The 24950-nt window shown below is 41.2% G+C and overlaps 2 protein-coding genes across 3 annotated transcripts in view; both read left to right on the forward strand.

The window, feature by feature from the left end:
• The window catches only part of SERPINE2 (serpin family E member 2), a 65133-nt gene extending 46102 nt beyond the window's left edge, over window positions 1-19031 (forward strand). Inside the window, exons 4-9 of the mRNA XM_050752172.1 lie at window positions 1730-1927; window positions 8967-9165; window positions 11094-11194; window positions 13471-13557; window positions 16570-16653; window positions 18289-19031. Coding sequence (XP_050608129.1) covers window positions 1730-1927; window positions 8967-9165; window positions 11094-11194; window positions 13471-13557; window positions 16570-16653; window positions 18289-18326 — 707 coding nt within the window. The 3' untranslated portion in view covers window positions 18327-19031. The remainder of the gene's footprint in view (window positions 1-1729; window positions 1928-8966; window positions 9166-11093; window positions 11195-13470; window positions 13558-16569; window positions 16654-18288) is intronic.
• SCG2 (secretogranin II) overlaps window positions 1-24950 on the forward strand; it is a 468897-nt gene that overhangs the window by 55969 nt on the left and 387978 nt on the right. The window lies entirely within an intron of this gene.

Below are 24950 nucleotides of genomic sequence, written 5' to 3' on the forward strand. Positions count from 1 at the left end.
CACTTGTTTATTGTACATCAGAATCCTCTTGAGTTTCATTTAAAAGGACTTAATGCTCTCACCCCTGAATTAGATATTCTCGCTTCTTCAAAAGCTATTGGTTTTACTCTCACCATGTAAAGTAGTATAACTTGCATTTATAGTACGCATTTATACACATACACACACACACATATATATTTGAGCTAATAATGCAGTGAACTAAGTTTTAATAGCTTTGGGCATTAGTGATCCCTATTTAAAAACACACACACATACAGACCCACACTTACACAACTGAACCTTCAAAGACCTCAGAATAATTGTGAAGCTACCTGTATAATAACTGTATAATAAAAGGAAGCTAACTGGAAGACCAAACCTTCAGCCACAGGTAGCATTTTGGAAGACTCTCTCAGCCACGGGTAGCATTTTGGAAGCATCCTGAAATGATAAGAGTTGTGTTCACTCCTTCACTTCTGATACAAGTAAGATGGACCATTCCCAACATCTTGTAAAGAGCATTTTCCTCTAAAAGTAGGAGTTCTAGGACAGGCCTTATTTTTTCCTGTCTTTTTAAAGATATACTTTATTTTATTTTGTGTTTTTTTAGAGACAGGGTCTCATTCTGTCACCCGGGCTGGAGTACAGTGGTGCAATCATAACTCAACACAGCCTCGTACTCCTGGGCTCAGGCGACCCTCCCACCTCAGCCTCCCAAGGAGCTGGGATTACAGGTGCCTGCCACCATACCCAGCTGGCTAATATATTTTTAATTTTTACTTTTTGTAGAGATGGGGTCTAGTTCTGTTTTCCAGGCTGGTCTCAAACTCCTAGCCTCAAGTGATCCTCCCTCCTCGGCCTCCCACGGTGCTGGGATTACAGGCATAAACCACTGTGCCTGGGCTTTATTTTATTTTTCATTGACCCATAACAATTGTACATATATGGTGTACAGTGGTAATGCTTTGATGCATGTATACAATGTGTAATGATCAAATTAGAGTAATTAACATTTCAGTTACCTCAAACATTTCTCATTTCTTTCTGGTGAGAACATTCAAAATCCTCTCTTCTATTGCCTGTAATATTAGCACCTTGCTTCATGCCTGATCCATAAACAAAGACACTGATTTTTTGTTTCCATTCTTCTTTAAGCAGTTAATGAGGCCTTGTGATATCCAGAGATTCCAAAATAATGTTTGACGTTTCTAAAATCTTAAGAGAAATGAAGCATTCACCCTTAATAACATACAGGCTGAAGTGTTTATTTTTGACTGGGATTGAATTAAACCAAGTGGAGCAAAACAGAACAAAATTGCTTATCTTGTACTGACCAGAAACCCTTACTACCATTTATTGGCGCAAAAAAAAAAAAAAAGAAAGAAAGAAAGAAAAGAAAAAAGAATTCATTATCAAATATACCTTATTTGGATGAGTAAGATTTTTTTAAAAGCATGGACTTGCAGGGAATTGATAATAAAAGAATTCCTTGATGAAAAGTTTCGTAACCCCTAGCTAGGGGTTTCTAAAGTCTTTTCTGTTTCTCTTTTAACTTCTTTTTAACTTTAATATTTAGTGGGGGAGGGGGAACCTAGAAAGTACAAAGGGGTAGTTTTAGAAGATTCTCTTTAACATTCCTTAAAAATCCTTTGATTTTTCATTCTACTTGATGACAACTGCCATTTGCCCTCAAGCCGGCCACCAGTCCTGAGGTTATTTTTCCCTTGTTTGTTCTTTGGCTTCACAGATATGATTGACAATCTGCTGTCCCCAGATCTTATTGATGGTGTGCTCACCAGACTGGTCCTCGTCAACGCAGTGTATTTCAAGGGTCTGTGGAAATCACGGTTCCAACCTGAGAACACAAAGAAACGTACTTTCATGGCAGCCGACGGGAAATCCTATCAAGTGCCAATGCTGGCCCAGCTCTCCGTGTTCCGGTGTGGTGAGTTCATGCTCGGCAAGGCCTGTTCTAGGATATGCTGGCGGCAGAAAGGCCCTTGAGTGCTTTAACTTAATTCAAGAGCAAATCTAACTTTTCATCTTTTAAAAAAAGTGGGAAACAGAGCAGGGTGCTGAGAGGCAGGATTTTTATAAAGCTCACGTAAATCCATGTTATGTACAAAGGTGACTATGCATAGCATAATATGCATAATGTATGCATATGTTATGTACAAAAAGTATTAATGCATGGCACGTGTAGGCTTTTTGGTTGAAAACTTAAAGACGAAAGGACAATTCATGAAATAAGTATAAATGAGCAGTAAACATATGAAGGCATCAGCAACTCATTAGCAGTCTTACATTACCAAATTAAAAATTGGATTTCTTTTTTACTTAGCAGATTGGCAAAAATTAGAAAGGTTGATAAAATCCCTTGGTGGCTTTGGTGGGGAGGAAGCAGGACCCTTGGGCACTGTTTGTGGCAGGGATCTGTGGTCTGAGGACTTCCTCGGGGTCCTGGCTCTGGCAGTCCCACTCCAGGGAATCTATACTCTGAACATAAGCACACACTGACAAATAAATATAAGCCAAATACAGATATACAGTGGAATGTATATGTGATCATGAGACTTAGATTTATATAAGTGGAAGGATTATGCAATATATGGTTGATTTCAGAAAACGAGATATAGAACAGCAGATGTCAATCTCACATGTAAAATTCTTTATATTCACATGTCTATAGAGATAGGTCTCAGAGAATGTTCAGTAAAAAATGTTAATGGTAGGATTTCAGAAAAATTATTTCTGAATTTGAAAAAAAAGTTATCTGAGATAGAGTCTCACTGTGTCACCCAGCTATGGTGGCACAAACATGGCTCACCGCAGCCTTGACCTCTTGGACTCAAGCAGTCCTTCCACCTGAGCCTCTCATGTAGCTGGCACCACAGGCATGCACCACCACGGCCAGCTAATTTGTTTACTTTTTGTACAAATGGGGTTTTGCCGTGTTGCCCAGGCTAGTCTTGAACTCCTGGGCCTAAGTGATCCACCTGCCTTGGCCTCTCAAACTGCTGGGATTAAAGGCATGAGCCACCGCGCCAGGCTCAAATGAACTTCTAAAATCACTTTGCCTGGGATATGAGCAGGTGGCTGTGCTAGCATTTCAATGAAGTGATTTTATTTTAGGTCAATCTTTTGTACACACTTTATAGTCCATAAAAAAATAAAATAAAAAGTGAGGGGGCCCTCATTTACTGTATGTTTCTCTTGCTGAAAAAAAAAAACAATAGTTCAAGATTAAAATGCAAGGATTCCATTAACATTCCTATGGAAGATTTCAAAATGTTTTTTTTTTACAGAAATGTAACATGCATTTCTTGAGTAGACAGGCTGTTCTCAGAGAGTTACATGTCACGGTAGCTCTTCATTTGGAAGCTGATTTGCCTACGATGTATGTGTGTTTTATAGAAAATAATGCACAAATACGTTCTTATTGTCAAAGATTTAAACCCTACAGAACCCCCATAGTGTGTTGGTATCTTCCCTCTTTCCGTGATTCATGCCTTGCTTCTTCACCTGCTTCCATCCTGCCCTGGGCCCCCTTGCTCTCTGGCTTCTTGCTGGGTTGGCTGGTGAGAGCCGGCAGGCGATAGGAAGGACAGAGGAGAAAGGGGTCAGGGTATTTACTTCCCAGGCCTCCGCTTACAGAGTCATGGGCCAGCTGCATTCCTCTACCAAAGGTTTCAGCTTCTGCCAGGGGATGTGCCCAAGAGCTCTTTCTCATTGGGTCACCACCCCCTCTTCCTCCCTCCCAGCCTAAGGCTAGCCATGGTGCCCACCGTTTCTTGTCCAGGGTACTGTCCATCATGTTTCTCTGTATCCTGTCTATGCTTTACAAGTGGTCCTTCATCAAATTCTGCCTAAATGGCCCAATTTGATGTCTTACCTGTTTACTTTCTGCCCTGACTGATCTGTACCTAATTCAGACCAGAATAAGAAAGTCTCCTGCTCACTCCTTTTCTCATTCCCTCACAAGTAAACATGGCGAACGGCTTAGCTCACCCTTCTCAACCTCCTTTCCATGCCTGTCATCGGGTTTCACTGAGGAACCTGGAACTGGACGCGACTCTGTTCTGGGCCATGCAGCAGAGCGTGAGAGTGTCATAAGTTCCCTGTTTTCTTGCTTTGGCCAAAACCCAGCTTCTCATGATAAGACAGGGAAGGATTGTATTGACAGGGCTGTGAAGAAAGTACTACCATTTACAGTGACCCCAGGTGGCTGTTCGTTTCCGTTTCCACAGACCGTCCGTCACTTTCTGCCTGTTTCCTCACGCTGACCTACAGGAGTGGCCTGGCTCAAACTGCTCTGTCCAAACCCACAGGGCCCAGGGTGCCACCTGTCGGATGCTTCCTGGGCCTCAGCCATCCTCACTATTCGGGGTCACTTTGCCAAAACATTGTCATTCAGTTTATCTGCCTTCTTGACTGTTCTTCCCAAGATATCATTAAGGGCTCTGAGAATATTTGCTTGATCACAAAAGGAGAGTGAACACTAAGAAGAAAACCTTTCTGATTTATGCCCCATAAAGTAGCAGCACTTCAAGGGTAGAAACTTTTCTATTAAGAAAAAAAGAAGCCTTAAAATCATTTTTAGTAGAATTCTATTTCATGCTCATTGCAAAATCCTCAGTATACCTCAATATATATGTGGCAGAAAGTAAAAGTTCCCCTAAAATCCTGTTTCCTTGGATAAAAATTCCTATTAAGTATCAAGTACATCATTTGAGAACCTTTCTAGGGATATGTAAAATATGTCTGAAACTTTTTGCATACATAGGATTGTACTGTAATTTCTATTCTATAATCGGCTTTCATTAGACAGTGGACAACTTTTTGTGCCAATTCATAAGGATTTACTTGATTCTTTTATCAGCCACGTAATATTCCATAATATAAATGTATCTTAATATCCTATGGAAGGCCATTTGCTTTTTTTCTATAATGGCACTGCAGTGAGTATTCTTGTACATACATTTTTCAATACTTGCATCAGTAAATTTCTACAGGTAATTTCCTGGAATAGGAATGAATGGCATAGGAATCTCCAAGTCAGTTGTTACAAATGTTTTATGGTTATGAATTTAGACATTTGATACTTTATTTTGGAAAAAACCCCACAAAGAATAACATTTATATTTCCATCTTCTTTTCTCCTGAGTTTCCAGCTCATACCTGTCTGTTCACATTACGTCTTAACTTGGTTGCCCACTGAATTCTAGTCGCGTAGATGAAACTCATTTATGCCAAGCACCGTGGCACACACCTGTAATTCCAGCACTTTGGGAAGCTGAGGCAGGAGGATCCCTTGAACCTGGGAGTTCAAGATGAGCCTCGGCAACAGAGTGAGACCCTGTCTCTACAAAAAAATGTTTAAAACTTAGCCAGGCATGGTGGTGCTCACCTGTGGTTCCAGCTGCTCAGGAGTGTGAGGTGGGGGGATCACTTGAGCCCAGAATGTTGAGGTGGCAGTGAGCCCTGATCACATCACTGCTTTCCAGCCTGGGGAACAGAGCAAGACCCTGTCTCAATAAATAAATATACATATTGCCCTTGCCCATTTAGTTCTCAACCCACAGTTCCTTAGCAGCAAATGGCACCGATACTCACCCAGCTGCTTGCGCCACCCCTCCTTCCCCACTACGCTCCCCGAACTCCCTTTGGACTCCAGCCTAGAATGTAGAGTGCTGCACACGGCGGGGCATTTTGCTGTTGTTTTTCCAAAATGTCCATTTCAATTTCTACTAAAGTACAGTCTAAAAAGTTTCTTAAGTTCTCAGGAAATCCATATTTACTTGTAGTAGAAGGTAATTGGAGGGACTTTCATCTATGAAGGCTTTCTGATATTAAATATTTAAGATACCCTCCCTGATTGTACCGGCTGAGTTCCTAACATTTCAGTGAGCCTAGTTACGTCTTCCCTAGTAGCACTTAAAGTGGAAATCGGATTACTTCAGGGGCTTTCTGGAAAAACTGGGTCACCTGAAACACCACTTAGAGAAAGTTCTAAATCTCCTCCACATTTTTAATACTTGATTCTTCACTTATTATCTCCCACCATTCATCTAAGAGAAAATCCTTATTTTCTCTTTTTCATCTCTGCTCCTTTTCAGAGTTAATCAACATATTATACTTACGTTTTTATACACTGCAGAAATGATCCTTGTTAAAGAATACTCAGTCTGCCTTCCAGAGGTTAAAGAATAGAGAGCATCGGGTAGGGGATTTCAAAGGGAAAAGCTCTGGGATGACGAGAGGCTCCATGTTCCAACACAAGGCTCCCAAGTCCCCTTCCTTACTTGATTCATTCTGCTTGGGAGTTATGCTTTTATCAGCTACGTAATATGCCATGTGGTTTACCTGGGTGGGCCAATTTTGTGTTTAGACTGTGAGCAGGGACCTCGCATTGCAAGAAGCGAGGTATTTTACACAGCGTCTTACATCACTAGATGGCAGTTTTTGCTGTGGCCCAGCTTATGCTGAGTTCTTGGTATGTGTTGTCTCATTGAATGTTCCCATTCTGTAAAGTAGGTGCCATTATTATAGCTTTTTACAGATAAACTAAGACTTGGAGTCAAGGAACTTGCCAAAGTCTCAGAGCTAGTGTGGTGCAGGTGCAGGATTTGAATACAGGTCTTATAACCCCAGATCTCGTGGCCTTGGCACGTGCCCTCTATAAAAGGATGCAGTGCTTGAGTGACCAGGTAGACAGAAAAGGTGTTATTTTATCTACCAGCTCCTCAAGGCACCAAATAAAGGTAAGTATGGACATGTCTGATGCACCCTGGCTACCACTGGTCATCAGCTTCTATGGTCAGAAGCAGAAGGAGTGGGGGGAACTCAGTCATCAAGCAGACGTGACTGGATGCAGAATGGTTCATGGTTATTAGTGTTACTTGTCAGTTAATGATGGATCCAGCCAAGGATGGATTAACTGGTGAAGCTGGATGATATCTCTCCTCCCTCAAACACATTCCAGCTCATAACTTTTCATTATTCATTACTTCGATCCTTCTTAACAGAATAGTAAACATTTCTAGAAGCAGTTAACACCTCCAGGTCCTTATTTCATGCCCTGGAGCCATCACTTATTAACCACTTCCCAAATTTCACAGTTTCAGAAAATTAGCTCTGCCAGAATAGGGACTTAATGTTTTCTTCAAGGATTAAAGAGCTCATTAGGAAGTGATTTTTTCCTCACTTTCCCATTGATTTTTCTGTTTCTGCTGAGACCATTTTGTTATGCAGGCTAAGAGTAAAGACGAAGAATCCTCTCTTTCATTCTTAGGTTGCCGCAAGACAGAAGCCAGGCTCGGGTGAGAGTTCGAAGCACATGGGAGCTGAGGCGGGCTGCACCTGGGTTACTGAACAGCCCTGCAGGAAATGCAGTGTGCTAGGACCAGGAGAGCCCCAGTTCCTCTGCCAGTTGTCTATGTTGTTTCTTCCTTAGGGAAAAACTGTAGTGTCATCCTGTAGTGCCATATATTCTAATAACCTCACTATTTTTATCATATTTCAGTGTTCCTCAAGTTCACTCTCTTTCCCTCCCTTGGTGTCTTTCTCTTCATCTCTCCCTCTGTCCATCCCTCCCAACCCTGTTCTATGGAGAACTGGCATATTGAAGTTCCCTGTCTTAAAAGGCAGTGATTGGCACATGTCATCTCCAAAGAAAAGATCAGTGAAAATCATGCAGGAAACTTGCTTTCTCTCTTCTTGTTTGCTGAACTCCCGAGGATGTGGAATCTGTTTTGTCTGTAGAGCATCTTGTAGGTAGACTGCTCTCCAAATAACATTTGAGAAATGCTGGCTTACATTATTCTTGGGTTTTCATTATTAAGTAGAAGTACCATAAATTATCTAAAACCCCAATGGTGATTCCTGGAATGGGTGAAGAGTGAATAGGGCAGGGTGGTGAAGTAGGAGGAAGACAATCCTTGGTCTCTAAACCTCCACATGAGCATAAGCCCTTTATGGTACTGAAGGGACTTTTTGACATATCTCATTGTATTTAAAAGACTGAAAACACATCTGTGTCATCGTAGTATGGATGAAAGTACAGTGACGTTTAATAGAACTCGATGTGCTTTCATAAGGAGCTTCATTTTAGTTAGTTATTTATTTAGCTAGATGTTCATGAAGACCACGGCAGCCAGTTTTTCTGTTATACCTTAAGAGTTAGACTCTCCTGGCTCCTCACTTCTTAGCCATGCATCCTTTGGAGGTTACTTCATTTCTCTAAAGGTGGCTTCCTCAATTGCAAAATAGTGCTTCTTATGCCTACCCCACGAGGTGCTGTAGATCCTCAACCTGTTGCAGGATATAGGCCTGGCACAGAGTGGGCCCTGTGGGTGCTGTGTATCCCTCTCTCTCTTCACATGCACATGTAGGCTTATCCAAAATGAGGACTATAGGAAATAAAATTGCACCATGTTGGGATTCCTGCTCAATGAGTCAATTTTAGCTGGTCTTGTCCCCAACACAGCAAAATGGGTAATTACGTGAGATAATGGATATGTTAATTTGCTTTACCATAGTAACTATTTTACTATCTATACGTATCCCATAACATCATATTGTGTACCTTAATATACACAATACAGTTTATTTTAAAGAAAAAACTAAAAACAAAAAGGAATGATTCTAAGGCAGCTTGAATGTATTCTTTTATTCATGTAAGGGTCAACTTCTTGCAAAGCACTGAATTTTAAGCACTTTATGATTTAGTTAAATTCTCCTCAACAGAATTAAAGTGATTTCAGTGATACCCAAAGGCATTCTGTCTAGAATGAAGAAAGGAGAATTCTTCACCGGGAAAGGAAGAAATAATTGTCCTTATCTTTGTCCTTCTAAGGAAGCTATTTGTGGAAAAGGGAAGTTCTCCAACTGAGTTGCTCTCTGAAGCTATCCCGGTGGCCAGCAAGCACTCATGCCACTTCTAGAAGTCAACAAGGATACACTGAACCTGCTTCTGATTTCTTTAGGGTCAACAAGTGCCCCCAGTGATTTATGGTACAACTTCATTGAACTGCCCTACCACGGGGAAAGCATCAGCATGCTGATTGCACTGCCGACCGAGAGCTCCACTCCGCTGTCTGCCATCATCCCACACATCAGCGCCAAGACCATAGACAGCTGGATGAGCATCATGGTGCCCAAGAGGGTGCAGGTGATCCTGCCCAAGTAAGTGGCCCCTTCCCCTCAAAGAAAACAGTGGCATTGTTCAATCAGCAGCTGTTATGTCGGACACCAGACAACATGAGGCAAAAATATGGCACATCATGAAGCCTGTTCTGTTCTGCAGAAATTTCATGGTGAGATTACGAGGCCATGCTTTTCTAAACGCTTTTATTCAATGCCTGTGCTTCCTGTATGGTAAGATGTGGATCGTCAGAAAGGAGAGAGGGCAGCCTTGGTTTCTAAACCTTCACATGAGCCTAAGCTCTTCAGGGTACTGCAGGGGCTTTTTGACATATCTCATTGTATTTAAAAGACTGAAAATATGTGTGTCATCATAGTATGGATGAAAGTACAGTGACGTTTAGTAGAACTCCATGTGCTTTCATAAGGAGCTTCATTTTAGTTTATTTATTTAGCTAGAAGTTCATGAAGACCACAGCAGCCAGTTTTTCTATTATACCCTAAGAGTAAGACAGAGATGGAATTTGAGCTGTTATGACTTGAAGCCATGGGAAAAGTAACCCCAAATCCTGTATGAATCTTCATGTTCTAACAGGTCAGCGAATGCTTTGTCCAGAACTGTGAAGAAGCAATGAACGTTGTTCCCTTTCTATGAACTTCTCAACATTGCTGCCTTCCTACCATCCAGAGCTTTTAACAACCCAGGTCTTGGTGGTAGTGGAGAGTTCTAATAGCTTTTGATTCTTTGGTCACCGAGTTAAGTAATCAGAGTAACACATTCACAATAAGTGTTACTAATCCTTTCAAGATTTTTATTTTTATTTTTATTTTTTACTTTTTGGTAAAATAAGCCTTCAGGTAGGCAATGCTTGATATAAATAAATAAATAAGATGGTGGCATCATAGGTCTCAATGGGTGAAGAACAGGTTCTTAACCATTATAGCCCATCTGTGGTGAGAATCTGCCCCCGTCTCCTTGGTGCTCTTCCACAGGATGAGATCAAATCTGATAAAGCATCCTCTGATGATAGTAACTGACATTTACACATCTATATCCATGCATCCCCAAGGCCAAGTAGTTCACAAATATTCAGGAAACCTGTTATACCCAAATATAATATCATGTCACCTATGCCTAATCTTTGCTCCTGTTTTAATAGTAAAATACTTTGAGAATCTCAAAAGGGGCTGGGCACGGTGGCTCACGCCTGTAATTCCAACACTTTGGGAGACCGAGGCGGGCGGATCACGAGGTCAGAAGTTCGAGACTAGCCTGGCCAACATGGAAAAACCCCGTCTCTACTAAAAATACAAATATCTAAAACCCCTAGACAGGCATAGTGGTGGGTGCCTGTAATCCCAGCTACTTGGGTGGCTGAGGCAGGAGAATTGCTTGAACCCAGGAGGCAGAGGTTGCAGTGAGCCAAGATCGCACCATTGCCCTCCAGCCTGGGCGACAGAGCAAGACTCTGTCTCAAAAAAAAAGAATCCCAAAATGAACTATCAGGAATGTTTCTCCTCTCTTTTGACCATCTCCAATCCCGATAAGGATGGCAGGTCTTAGAGCAGCCAAGATGAATATGGAGAAACTTTAGCTGGATATGGGGAAGAATGATAGATCTTCCAGAGTACTGGGAACTTGTTAACACTCAGCCTCCACGTCAGTATAAAAGAAGTATGTTTATGTTTGTAGATCTTCCTAAGTATTGGAACAGGGGGCCAATTACACCTGAGGGTGGGAGTGCCCATTCTTGCCGTTAGTATGTACGACTCATTTTGCCAACTGTTTGAGAGATGAGGTGTCCTTTACTTATCTGGTATTTAAATTTGGAATTGAAATTTAAGATGCAATTCAGATCGGTATTCAGATATTACTTTAAAAGAATCAGTTTGTAAACATGCACCGACTCTATCATGTTGTGGCATTTATAGCCTCGTGATGTTCTTCTCCATTTCTGTTTTCATGCTAGGTTCACAGCTGTAGCACAGACAGATTTGAAGGAGCCGCTGAAAGCCCTTGGCATTACCGACATGTTTGATTCATCAAAGGCAAATTTTACGAAAATAACAAGTATGTTCAATTTGAAATGTATCTGTATACTTGAAGAAAGTGTTACAAACCGAGACTGATTTGTTCAGAGGAAAAAGGATCCGAATTAGGAATGTGCTGCCCTAAAACTGTACGAGGTTTTGATATATTGCCAAATGATGCTATTGACCTTTGTTTATTTATTTATTGACCTTCGTTTATTTTTTTTCTTTTATCTTTTTATTTCAATAGTTTTTGGGGTACAAGTGGTTTTTGGTTACATGGATCAATTATATAGCGATGAAGTCTGAGATTTTAGTGCACCCCTCCCCCAAGTAGTGTACATTGTACCCAATATTTATTAGTAGATTTTTAGCTCCTCACCAACCCACCCTCCTCCTTCTGAGTCTCTGTAGTCCATTATACCACTCTCTATGCCTTTGCATACCCATAGCTTGTCTCCCATTTATAAGCAAGAACATACAGTATTTGGTTTTCCATTCTTGAGTTACTTCATTTAGAATAATGGCCTCCAGCTCCATTCAAGTTGCTGCAAAAGACATTATTTCATTCTTTTTATGACTGAGTAGTATTCCATGGTATATACATACCTCATTTTCTTTATCTAGTCATTGCTCTTGACCTTAAATTTAAGTAAGCGTCCTTACATTTTGCACGTACATTTCATGGGAAGCCCCAGTGACTACATAAAGGAGTATTTCATGTATTGCTTTTATTAATATTGGCTCTGACTTAGATATTGTCGCTCTGTTTTCAAATGCCAACTTTTTCCTTTTGCTTGAAAAAATCAAGACTGCAGGCATACACTATACCCAGATATGTATTTTGGCATTTCATGCTCATTAATCTGAAACAATATAAATTCAAATGAATCTGATGAAAATTTTTCTTTGCCAAAGCAATTAAGGCATACTTTTCATTTGCCAGCAGTGTATGTACCTTTCTCTAGAGTTATGTTTGAATGGTCAGTCCTTTGTTCTTTAAATTTAGAACATAGCAGTCTTTCCAAGGAAAAGTCATGGCTTGAACATGATTTGTACTCCAGTTTGCAAATAACCTTGAATGGTAAGAAATTAGCTCATTGCCAGCTTCAGTTGCGTGCTAGTAAACACCTAGTACCTGTTCTGGGGACAAACATGACTGCTCTGGTGAACCTGAGCTCCGTGGATATTCTCATAGCCGTTAATCCCTCATGACTCAAACTCAGGCCTCCAGCCCAACAGCATTAACATCACCCGGGAGCTGGTTTGAAATGCACAGTCTTGGGTGTAACCCAGACCCACTGAACCAGAATCCATTTTAACACAGTCCCTCAGCCCAGCAAAGTCTGAAAAGTACCATTTTCATCTGCACGTTCCCCTTCGAGGTTATTCATAGCAGCTGAAATGCTAAATAGGGGGTATTCACAGGAAGAACCAGGTGCCCCAAATTCTCCTGGAGAGTTCTCTTTAACACTGCATGAACTTGGGCCCTATAAATGTGCGTCTCAGTCACAATTTGGTCATATTAGAGCTGGGCATTGGTGCAGATAGTTCAAAAGCAGATGACACAAAAAGCACATTTTCCCTTTGCATCCAGACCTATGTCCCATCCAGACTAATGTCAACTTCAGTTTGCATTCTCTGTGAAAGCTATACCCAGTGGGTGCTGCTGGAATGGTCAGAATTTGCTGAGAAGTAAAGTGAGTTCACCAGAAGGTCCCTGAGACACAACTGCATTTATGCCTTGGCCCTTCCCGGAGAATCTAAACTCTTCTCTTGTTCAGCACTCTTCTCTCACTCCTATGCCCATGAGATGAGTGGCTGTTGTGAAGAGCCCGGACTTACTCTGCCACTAACTAGCTGTATGATTGCAGGGAAGATTACTTAACATTCTAGGGCTCAGTTTCCCCATCTGTCAGTGCTGTCTGAAATCCCTTTTGCATCTGCATTCTGTAACTGAAAAATAATCTTGTTGCCTTGCTGCTTCCAGAAAACTGGGCTTCCTTTTTATAGCTCTGCTCTTTTCATTTTTTAAATACAATTCTAGTGATCAGAATTGAACTTATAGAGGCACTAAATCATTTGAGGGCCTGGGCCCCTCTCCAGAAGTGAGTATCACAGTTCACCTAGCAGGGACTGAAATTCACAAGTAACAGCTGTCTGCAGCCTTCAACACCAGGACTGGCAGAGGTCATGTCTTCTGACACTTTAAAAATTGGAATTTGCCATGGCTTTGAGCTTTGAGGTTACTTCCCCAACCAACCAATGGCCTGCCGATCAAACAAATGCTGATACTGTTTTATTTTCTGGAAACAGGGTCAGAAAACCTCCATGTTTCTCATATCTTGCAAAAAGCAAAAATTGAAGTCAGTGAAGATGGAACCAAAGCTTCAGCAGCAACAAGTAAGCACTGGGTCACGTGGCAGGACTTCCTCTAGCAGGGGAGCAGACACACTCCTGTATACTCATTGGTTGAGCAAATATGTAACGCACCCTCTTTCCAGCCAGGCACTGTGTGTGGGTTGACCCTCGGGAGACAGCAGTGAGTACAGACAGATTGAAGACCTGTAACCACAAAGCTCAGAATCTGTTTCATTAAAGAAAAGCATTTCAGTGAGAGAAACTCCTCTGGGACAGGAGTCAGCAAACTTCTATAAAGAGCCAGAAAGTATGTATTTCAGATTTGTGTGTCATACCGTCTCCATCACAGCTTCTTAGCTCTGCCATTGTAGCATGAAAACAGCCAACAACAATACAAGTAAACAGATGTGGCTGTGTTCCAATAAAACTTTATTCATAAAAACAGGATTTGGCCTGGGAGACTTGCCTTGAGGACAATGGTTTGCTGACCCCTGCTCTCAGGAGGATAAAACATGTTCTGGCTTCTTACTGGCAAAAAAAGACCAATCTTCAGATTTAAACATAAAATAAACAACAAATACTTAAAAGAAAATAGGCAATCAGGTCTATCCAGGATAAACTGAAGAATCCGCCAGCATCTGTTCAATTGTGGCAGGATTGCTTTACAGCCTTCCTTGATAATTAGAACATCCACATCTGCTTCCTCCTCAGTGGTTAACATAATGAAGGAGAAAACAGAACAATCGTAAGTCAGTTTTTTTCACCCCTCGTTATCTGTAGGAAATTAGATGAATAGATTTGGCCAACTCTGTGAGCCCATAAAGTGAAAATCTTAGCTACACTTGCAGCTGGGTCAAATATCCTGGTTACTGAAACATACCAGTTATACTCACAATAGATGTGTTACTGCCTTTCTCAAATAAATATATATATATTTTTATTTTTTTAAGACGGAGTCTCGCTCTGTCACCCAGGCTGGAGTGCAGTGGCCGGATCTCAGCTCACTACAAGCTCCGCCTCCCAGATTTACACCATTCTCCTGCCTCAGCCTCCCGAGTAACTGGGACTACAGGCACCCGCCACCTCGCCCGGCTAGTTTTTTTGTATTTTTTAGTAGAGACGGGGTTTCACCGTGTTAGCCAGGATGGTCCCCATCTCCTGACCTCGTGATCCGCCCGTTTCAGCCTCCCAAGTGCTGGGATTACAGGCTTGAGCCACCGCGCCCGGCCTCGAATAAACATTTTTAAAATTCCTTTAAAGTAGCATTTAAAACAAAGACCCTGGAATAAGAGGGTTGGAAATTTTAAGATGCTTTTTGTCTTTTCTAGGTAATTTTAAGTAGTAACATCTAAAAGTCATTGACCAATTTTGCCGAGTGTAACTATCAGGACCAGCTACATAGTTTGTGGGGTCCTGTGCAAAATGAAAATATGGAGCCCCTTGTTCAAAATGTATTTAGAGTTTCAAGATAGCAACAGCAGAGTATTAAACCCAGTGCAAGGCCCCATGTAACTGCCCAGGTCCTCCTGTCTTGGTCTGCCTGGGCTGCCATGACACAATACCATTGACTGGGTGGTTTAAACAACAGCACTCGCACTTCTGGAGACTGGGAGTTCAAGATCAAGCTGTTGGTGTTGGCAGGTTTGTTTCTCCTGAGATCTCTGGATCTCCAGAGGTTGCCCCTCCCTGTGTCCTCACATGGTCTTTTCTCCATGTGACACATCCCTGGTGTCTCTCCCGTTTCAAATAAGGACAACAGTCCTATTAGAATAGAACCCTACTTAACCTTCATTGCCTCCTCAAAGGCAATATCTCCAAATATAGTCATGTTAGGGGTTTGGGGTTTCAGCATATGAATCTGGGGGGAGACACAGTTCAGTCCATAACACCTGCTATTTAATACTTGTTTTTAATAACCCTGGGAAAAGGCCTTGCTCCAGCATAACTGCAGGTGTTTCCTTTATAACATCAAGCCCAAGTGTTCAATACTTTATGGGGTTTGAGCAAGAGGACTGAGCCATTGCAACAGGCATGTGGTAGTAATGCCACACGCCTACCCTTCCTTGAGGCCCTGGCTCAGGCTTATTAAGTGGAAGCAAGCCTGGCAGACAAGGAATGACCAAGACCCATGAGCCTAAAGAAGTTTGCTTTTCCAAGTCAGATGCCTACACCTGGTGAGTTGAACAGCAGAGGTAGTAGGTCCTGGATGAGTGGTCTACATTCCAGTGCAAAGGAAACCTAAATAGTGTGCCAAAGGAGAAGGCACAGACACGAAAGCTAAGAATTGGGCTGGGCCTTTATATACAGAAAAGATTTAGAGAAGCTAAACAGGACCAGGGGCCGGGCGCGGTGGCTCATGCCTGTAATCCCAGCACTTTGGGAGGCTGAGGCAGATGGATTACTTGAGGTCAGGAGTTCGAAACCAGCGTGACCAACATAGTGAAACCCCGTCTCTACTAAAAATACAAAAATTAGTCGGGTGTAGTGGCACACGCCTGTAGTCCCAGCTACTCAGGAGGCTGAGGCAGGAGAATTGCTTGAACCCGGGAGGCGGAGGTTGCAGTGAGCCGAGATCGTACCACTGCACTCCAGCCTGGGTGACAGAGTGAGACTCCATCTCAAAAAAAAAAAAAAAAAAAAAAAAAAAAAAGGAGCAGGGACTTTATCAGCAAAGCAGATGGTGTGAATAAAAAAATAGCTAATAATAACAATGAATATGCATTAGGTGTGTTTAGTGACAAACACTGTTCCAAGAGCTATAATATATCTTATGTCATTTAATTCTCATCAAAACTCTATGAGGAGTAAGTACGTTTATCAGAGATGGTGCTTCTGTAGAAGAGATGACACAGTAATGTAAAGGGCCTGGCCCAAGGTAGGCTTAGTAAATGGTGATCATTGAGCCTGTTGTAACATGGTCAGCCTATGGGACAAACATTAAGTGTGTCTTCAGACACCAGCCTCTGAGGGTCCATGAAGCTAGCTAACTTGCTGGCCTTATGCTTACATGGCCTCATGTAATGTGCACAACATATTTTCCTTTTCTTCCCATAGCTGCAATTCTAATTGCAAGATCATCGCCTCCCTGGTTTATAGTAGACAGACCTTTTCTGTTTTTCATCCGACATAATCCTACAGGTAAGTGACTCTCCTCTTCCATCATTCCCTCTTTGTTAGAATTTCAAAAGGTATCTTGCACTCTTCATTATATCCAACAGTGGTGCCCATAATCCATTTCCCTAATGTCAGTAGTTGCAAATGCTTCGAATATAACCACCCATGTTAAAGAGATAGGAAAACAAAGGCTGTGTTTACAGGTGTGATGGAATCTTTTACACACTGACAAGATTCTAGGTTTTGCGGATTGTTGTTTTTAACAGAGAGGCTCAGCATCCCTTAGGAACACTTTTGACATCTATTGACTTTTCCATATTTATATAAATGTGGTCGTTCAATTTTGCTAGAAGCTATATAACTTCAGCTTTTGTGTATTAGCCTGTTCTCACGCTATTATGAAGAAATACCCTAGAGTGGGTAATTTATAAGGAAAAGAGGTTTAATTGACTCACAGTTCCACATGGCTAGGGAAGCCTCAGGAAACTTACAATTATGGTGAAAGGCACCACTTCACAGGGTGGCAGTAGAGAAAATGAGAGCCGAGCAAAGTGGGGAACCCCTTATGAAACCATCAGATCTCGTGAGAACTCACTCACTATCACGAGAACAGTATGGGAGAAACCGCTCCTATGATTCAGTTATCTCCACCTGGTCCTGCCCTTGATAAATGGGGATTATTACAATTCAAGGCAAGATTTGGGTGGGGACACAGCGCCAAACCGTGTCACTTTATAAGCCCACTCTATTGAAATACCTTGGGAACTGTTAATACAGTAGATTTTTGCTCTGGGAGTCATGGTTCAAACTTGGCTCTGGCCTTAAGCCTCATCTTTAAAATGAGGACAACAGTAGTGCTGACTGCTTATTACAATTATGAAGTATAAGTTTATCTTTGTAGAGAGGTTGGCTTCTTGTTGGTACAAGAGTAGGCACTAATATATATATTTTAGCTTTTACTATTTTATATAATCAGTAATACAAGATAGTTCCTTATCCTCTTATCTCATTGCATCTGTGATGTTCTAATTGGCATGCTCCAGAACTGAGCCAGCCAATGAGGGAGCTTCTGGCCACATGTGGCTACTTAACATTAACTTTAAAAATTCAATTTCTGGCCAGGTGCGGTGGCTCATGCCTGTAATCCCAGCACTTTGGGAGGCCAAGGCGGGTGGATCACCTGAGGTCAGGAGTTCGAGACCAGCCTGGCCAACATGGCAAAACCCCATCTCTTAAAAATACAAAAAATTGGCTGGCCATGGTGGTGGGTGCCTGTAATCCCAGCTTGTTGGGAGGCTGAGGCAGAATTGCTTGAACCTGGGAGGCGGAAATTGCAGTGAGCCAAGATTGCGCTATTGCACTCCAGCCTGGGTGAGAGAGCAAGACTCTGTCTCAGGAAATAAAAAATAAAATTAAAATTCAATTTCTTAGTCACACTAGCCACATTTTAAGCACTCTCTGGCCACATGTGACTAGTGGCTACCATGCTGGACAACAAAGATATAGACCATCTCTACCACTGCAGAAAGTTCTAATGGGCAACACTATTGAGCAAGAGGTCAAACATGATTGTTTGTTTCTTATTTTTTATTCATCCTTGTTTCTTATTTTAAGGATTATTAATTTAGAGTCATGCATTGTTTTCTTTTAATTCTGTAGGTGCTGTGTTATTCATGGGGCAGATAAACAAACCCTGAAGAGTACACAAAAGAAACCATGCAAAGCAACGACTACTTTGCTACAAAGAAAGACTCCTTTCCTGCATCTTTCATAGTTCTGTTAAATATTTTTGTACATCGCTTCTTTTTCAAAACTAGTTCTTAGGAACAGACTCGATGCAAGCGTTTCTGTTCTGGGAGGTATTGGAGGGAAAAAACAAGCAGGATGGCTGGAACACTGTACTGAGGAATGACTAGAAAGGCTTCGAAATGTCTAAAAGATTCTTTAAACTACTGAACTGTTACCTAGGTTAACAACCCTCTTGAGTATTTGCTGTTTGTCCAGTTCAGGAATTTTTGTTTTGTTTTGTCTATATGTGCGGCTTCTCAGAAGAAATTTAATCAGTGTGACAGAAAAAAAAAATGTTTTATGGTAGCTTTTACTTTTTATGAAAAAAATATTATTTGCCTTTTAAATTCTTTTCCCCCATCCCCCTCCAAAGTCTTGATAGCAAGCATTATTTTGGGGGTAGAAACGGTGAAATCTCTAGCCTCTTTGTGTTTTTGTTGTTGTTGTTGTTTTATATAATGCATGTATTCACTAAAATAAAGTTTAAAAAACCCATGTCTTGCTAGACAAGGTTGCTGTTGTGCAGTGTGCCTGTCACTACTGGTCTGTACTCCTTGGATTTGCATTTTTGTATTTTGTACAAAGTAAAAATAAACTGTTATGAGTAGTAAAAATAAAGCTATTTCTCTGCTATTTGAAAATACAATAGAAGAAACTGAGCCTTTTAAACATACGTCAGCGTCTTCTTATAAACCTTTGTACTTATGTAAACATCAGGAAATTCAAAGCCCGGAAACTTTTCCTATCCTTTTCCTCTAGACCTGACAATCAAACATTTTTACCCGCTTCAACACGCCTCATTTTATAGATCACTGCAACAGAGTTAACTACTACAGTAATCCTAGTTCTAATCTTAGCTACATTCACTCCAGCAATGGCTAAGAATTCTCAGCAAAGAAACGGATTTTGTAGCAAGTGCAGAATGAAGTTGCTGGGTGCCATGTATTTTGGAAATCTCAGGGAACAGGGACTGTTTCGTTTTTGGTGATTGGTGATAGGCAGGAGTTTTTCGAAATGACAGGTTTTTTGTGTTTTTTTGTTGTTTTTGTTTTTGGTTTTTTTTGAGGTAACTTTCCAAGTTGAACTCAAACATCGTAATTCTTTTTTTTTCCTTTTTCTTTTTATAGAGATGTACCTCGCCATCTTGCCCAGGCTAGTCTTGAACTCCTGACCCCAAGTGATCCACCCACCTCAGCCCTACAAAGTGCTGGGATTACAGGCATGAGCCACACTGCGTTCAGCCTACAAACATCCTAATTCTGATGTTACCATTTGCCTGCTTTTTAAAAAACTAATTTCTTACAGATTTATGTGGTCTAACCTAAATCAGAATTTAAGTTTAAAATATTTACCAAAACTTAAAAACATTTTTTCTTTTTAGCCCTTGAGTCCTACTTGCCTTTATACATTAAAACCTCACATTCGGCACTCCATCAGTTTGCCATTTGGAATTATTTGTCAAGTGGGCTGAGCTTTGCTGTTCACAATTATGTATGTGTACTTTGTTTTTTTCTGTTTTTCTTTTTTGAGACAGAGTCTTGCTCTGTCACCCAGGCTACAGTGCAGTGGCGTGATCTCGACTGGCTGCAACCTCCACTTCCCGGGTTCAAGCAATTCTCCTGCCTCAGCCTCCCCAGTAGCTGGGAGTACAGGCACGCACCATTGCCCCTGGCTAATTTTGTATTTTTAGTAGAGACAGGGTTTCACCATGTTGGCCAGACTGGTCTCAAACTCCTGACCTCAGGTATCTGCCTGCCTCGGCCTCCCAAAGTGCTGGGATAACAGGTGTGAGCTATCGTGCCCGGCTTACATTTTGATATCTTTAAGTCAATGGTCTGTAGGCCTTGTCTTACTTCAAAATGATCAAATTTATGGAAACTCCTTTCCCTGAGGGAAACTGAAATAAATTTAGACTTGGAGACTGCCACAAAAAGTACAGGCCTGTGATAGATCATTTTTGCTGTGTAGACATGTTTTTTTTTTCCTTAAAACATTTTTTGGGAAATTTAAAATTCCATTTCCATGTTGCTATCTAATAATTGTTTTTGTTTAGAGATAGGGTCTCAGTATGTTGCCTATGTTGCCCAGGCTGGTCTCAAACCCTTGGGCCTCCCAAAGTATTGGGATTACAGGAGTGAGTCACTGCACCAGGCCCCTAATAATAATGTTATCTGCAAACATTAGCAGTGTACTTGGTGTGATAAAGAACGGTGATTTCTCATTTTGCAAAGTTCTCATTTACACCATCACTCCAAGATCTCTCAGTTGCCCAGGCTGTAATGCTGTGGTGTGATCATGGCTCACTGCAGCCTTGACCTCTTGTGCTCAAGCAGCCCTTCTGCCTCAGCCTCCTGAATAGCTAGGACTTACAGGCATGCAACGCCACACCTGGCAATTTAAAAATTTTTTTTTGTAGAGATGGGGGTCTTTGCTGTGTTGCCCATGCTGCTCTCAAATTTCCTGGCCTCAAGCAGTCCTCCAGCCTCAGTATATAGACATGTTTGAGCAAGTAATTTATCATATAGATTAGATGTCACACTGAGTTTGAACAAGAGACAGGCTGCAGTTTTCCTAAAGTAACAAAATGACAGACGTTTGTTAAAACAGACAAACCATCAGTGTAGTCATTCTTTTGACAGGTCATGAGATGGGTACTTCCGATTCTGCCTTGGACACCGTGGAGGAAGAGAGTAGGTACTGACACAAATACACTGAAAGCTCCGATTTACTGGCCTTTGACTCTGTCCTAAAAAGGAGATATGACAGGAAATTTTGAAGCAAAAGAAAATCCCAATCATAACAGAAGTTTACAAAGAGGCCCAAGGGAATGGCCTTTGTACCGGGAGTGCTGTTTTCTGAAAATGAAAAACTGAATAATACATGAGCTTCACATGCAGGGGGAGTAAGAAAGAGCAGGAATGCAGGCGTTTCCCCTGGGCCAGCAGATGAGCAATTGCCCACTTCCTAAGAGTGATCAGTGGTGACAGCTGGGAGAGAGGTGAGAGCTGGGTAAGCTGGGAGGTGACTTCTATGTCCTCGACCTCCTGTGAACATTGAAAGACACTGTGTCATTTGCCTACTGAGAGTCTGCTTTGGGAGGCCGGAGTAGAAGACACTACTGGCTTTAGAGCCCCATTTCTCTGGGGATTCCCAAACTGTGCCTTCGACCATCTCTTAAATCTTGAAGAAAAAGAGATAGAGATGTTGTGATTTAAATGAGAAATTTGCAAAATGAGAAACAGCTGTTCTTCATCACGCCAAGTGCATCGTTAGTGTTTTCAGATAAAATTATGGTTAGGTAGCAAAATGGAAGTGAAATTTTTAATTTCTTAGTGCCATACCTCCTTCATCTAAGTTTATGATCCCATCTTGACCCTCTTTTGAATCTTGAAGATAAAAATAGAGATGGTGTGATTTAAATGAGAAATCTGCAAAATCAGAAATCACCGTTCTTCATCACACCAAGTACACTGTTAATGTTTGCAGATAAAATTATTATTAGGGGCCTGGTGCAGTGGCTCACTCCTATAATCTCAATACTTTGGGAGGCCCAAGGGTTTGAGACCAGCCTGGGCAACCTACTGAGACCCCATCTCTAAAAAAAAAAAAAAAATACTAGGTGGCAAAATGAAAATGAGATTTTAAATTTCTTAGTGCTATACCCCCTTCATCTGAAGTTTATAATCTCTTGCCAAAGGTCAAGAGAAGAGTGGCAGGCCTCCATGCCTATCCTTCCTAGACAAAAAACAGTAAAAAATCCCAGGACCAAGAACTGAGTCCTGGTGGTGGACGGCCAGGAACCCCGTGAACATCAGTGTCAAGTCAGTTCATCTGAAGATGGTCAGCTGATGTTTTAAAATTAGATTTGTCTTATTAACTGTGTAAGTCTATTGCTAAATGCCTCCTGGCCCTTACTGATATGTCTTTGTGTGAAAATGCTAACATCAATAGTTGATGCACAGGAAGAATCGTCAGAAAGTCAAACTCTTCCCCTCTCGGAAATATTCTTCCAATGACCTCTTTACTCACGTCTTCTGCAAAAAAGAGGATCAGAATAGAGCAAACTGAGTTCATTTGAAATTTTTAAAATTTTAAAAATAAAATAGGAACAGGGTCTTGCTATGCTGCACAGCTGGTCTCACTCCTGAGCTCAAGCAATCCTCTTACCTTGGCCTCCCAAAGTGCTGAGGTTACATGCAAATGAGCCTCTGTGCCAGGCCTTCATTTGCGATTTTAATATGCAACAGCTCAGATGAAAAGATACTCTGAATAATCAAATAATGTAGTTAGTTCTTCCTCAATTGAAGAAGGAATAAGTTAATGTTTTTAATTTTCCCAATTGTTTTTCTCCCAGAAAGTTTTCTTAAACCATTAGTCTTCTGTAGTTAGCAAACACTCATAGGCAGGCAGATAAATGAACAACAAGTAAGTATTCATGGAAAGCACAAACATCAGCAACGCCAAAACATCTTTCTTTTTTCAGGAGCATGTGTGATTGTGATTTTTGTTTGCATAAGTTCCAGGAAAAACTGTGATTAGTTTACATGATGGGATTAGATCTAGTAATCATTGGTATTATACAGAGAGAACCATGGCTTTCAAGTAAGTGCTCTGATACCCAACCAAAGTTAAGAGCCTCTAGGTCCCAGAGGAAACGATTGAGGGGCTTTGCAAACTAAGGCTGGAGGAGATGGAACAGGGATGAACTGAGGGGAAAAAAAACAAAGTGGGCTTAGGATGGAGAACTTGGGCAGCATGCCAGCAGCTGAGCATCCTCAGGGCACACCCCTCTGCTGAGGGATGCTGTGAGCTGGCCGTCCTGATGGGAAGACTGTCTACATCTGGCTTCAGGAACTGTCCCGATGGACACAGGATTCCCTTGCCTCCGCAGTGCATCTTCTCCTATCAACAAAAGGAAGTAGGAAGAAAGAAACAGCAAGAAGAGGCCTGCAAAAAAGTCTTTAAAAAGTTTTATCTATGGCAGCCCTGCAGTCTTCCTTCTTTTCAGTGAATAGAAAAGAGCTCAAAAATCCATACCTTCACATCAGAGGTGCACTGTTCATACATCAAATTCTTGTAACATCCAAAGGCGAGGGAAGAACAAGGTGAGCTGGCTCCTGAAGAAGTATTCATGGAATATGAGAGCTGAAAGGGGCGTTGAAAAGTCATATTTCATGGTAATCCTGTGCCATATAGACATAATCTTTCCTGTATCGGTAGAAAATAGATTCCCCATAATGGCACAAGTCACATACTAAATTGTGCAATAGGATTACAGCACCATCTTGTGGCCAAAATCAGTACAGTGCTGAACACAAAAAGCTCCCATTTGTTCCATTCTTACTTGGAGTTTAGTATTAGTTTCTAGTTTACTTTCTTGTGACCACATACAACATTTTGAGAAAAATATTCCTCATTATACATATGCATACAATAAAGAGTATGAATTTAAAAGAATAGGGGTTATGTAACTAAGTTTGTAGACATTAATGTTGCATTTTTGGCTAGGGGATGTTTTTGGTACAACTATACTTTGGGCACAGGGAACTAGAGAGTGGGAAAAGGTGGAAAAAGTCGGAATTTCAAAGTAAATGACTAATGGCTTTCTCTGGTGTGAACCTAAATTCAAATGTCAGTGCTTCCTTCCAGTCTTATGACTGTCTTCTCAACATGGACGAGGCATTAGTCAAAAAGCTAGTCCTTCACATGGTCACTGAATGCTCTTGGTCACATGCACCATTTGACGACACCCTTGTACTCACATGTTCCTTCTGCCCACATGTCGTATTTATGCAGTTAGGCTCATAGGACAAATAGCTACTCAGAGACTGGTTCCAAATTTCAAGCTATATTTGATACACAATTGAAAATGTATGTCAATTTTTCTAAATTTTCTACATTTCTACCCTATTTTAGTGGGTGCTTTTAAAAAGTGCAACTTAAGTTCAAAGAAGCCTTTACTTAGAAATATGTTGAAATTACATTCTACATGAGGCATATGGATCTCTACTTGCAAAGCAGTTTTATCAACTAGAGCTAGACTTGTCCCACATGTAAATTTGGAAGCATTCAAGTTTTAAAAGCTTGAAAACCTAAAAGGATAGTTCCCCTCCAAGATTGTAGGTTAAGGTCCTGCAAACTCCCCTGAGCAGGCGAAATTTGGGAATGCACAATCAGCACTATTTAGCGGGGGTGAAAAAGGATTACTGGGTTTGCAAATGAATTCTCTAGACTTTCTTAATGTTTACCTTAAAAAAATTAGAATCATACTACAGCTAGATTCTGCCATCTCACAGACGCTAAGTGGTCATAAGACGTCTTTTGCTTTCCAGAAAAGTTCGTCATATAATCTCCTTTCTCCTACAGTACCAATGAGATGCTTATCGAATCATGTTTACTTGTGAGTAACACACATAAATGGCATTTTACCACTGGTTTTGGTCCTCTATCCTTGTGTTTCATTACTAGGATTTGAAGTTAACTCTGAAAAAAAGGTAAAATATAGTTGACCTTTGAACAATGCAGGGATTAGG

The sequence above is a fragment of the Macaca thibetana genome, chromosome 12 (assembly GCF_024542745.1).
Source record: "Macaca thibetana thibetana isolate TM-01 chromosome 12, ASM2454274v1, whole genome shotgun sequence".
NCBI lineage: Eukaryota > Metazoa > Chordata > Mammalia > Primates > Cercopithecidae > Macaca > Macaca thibetana.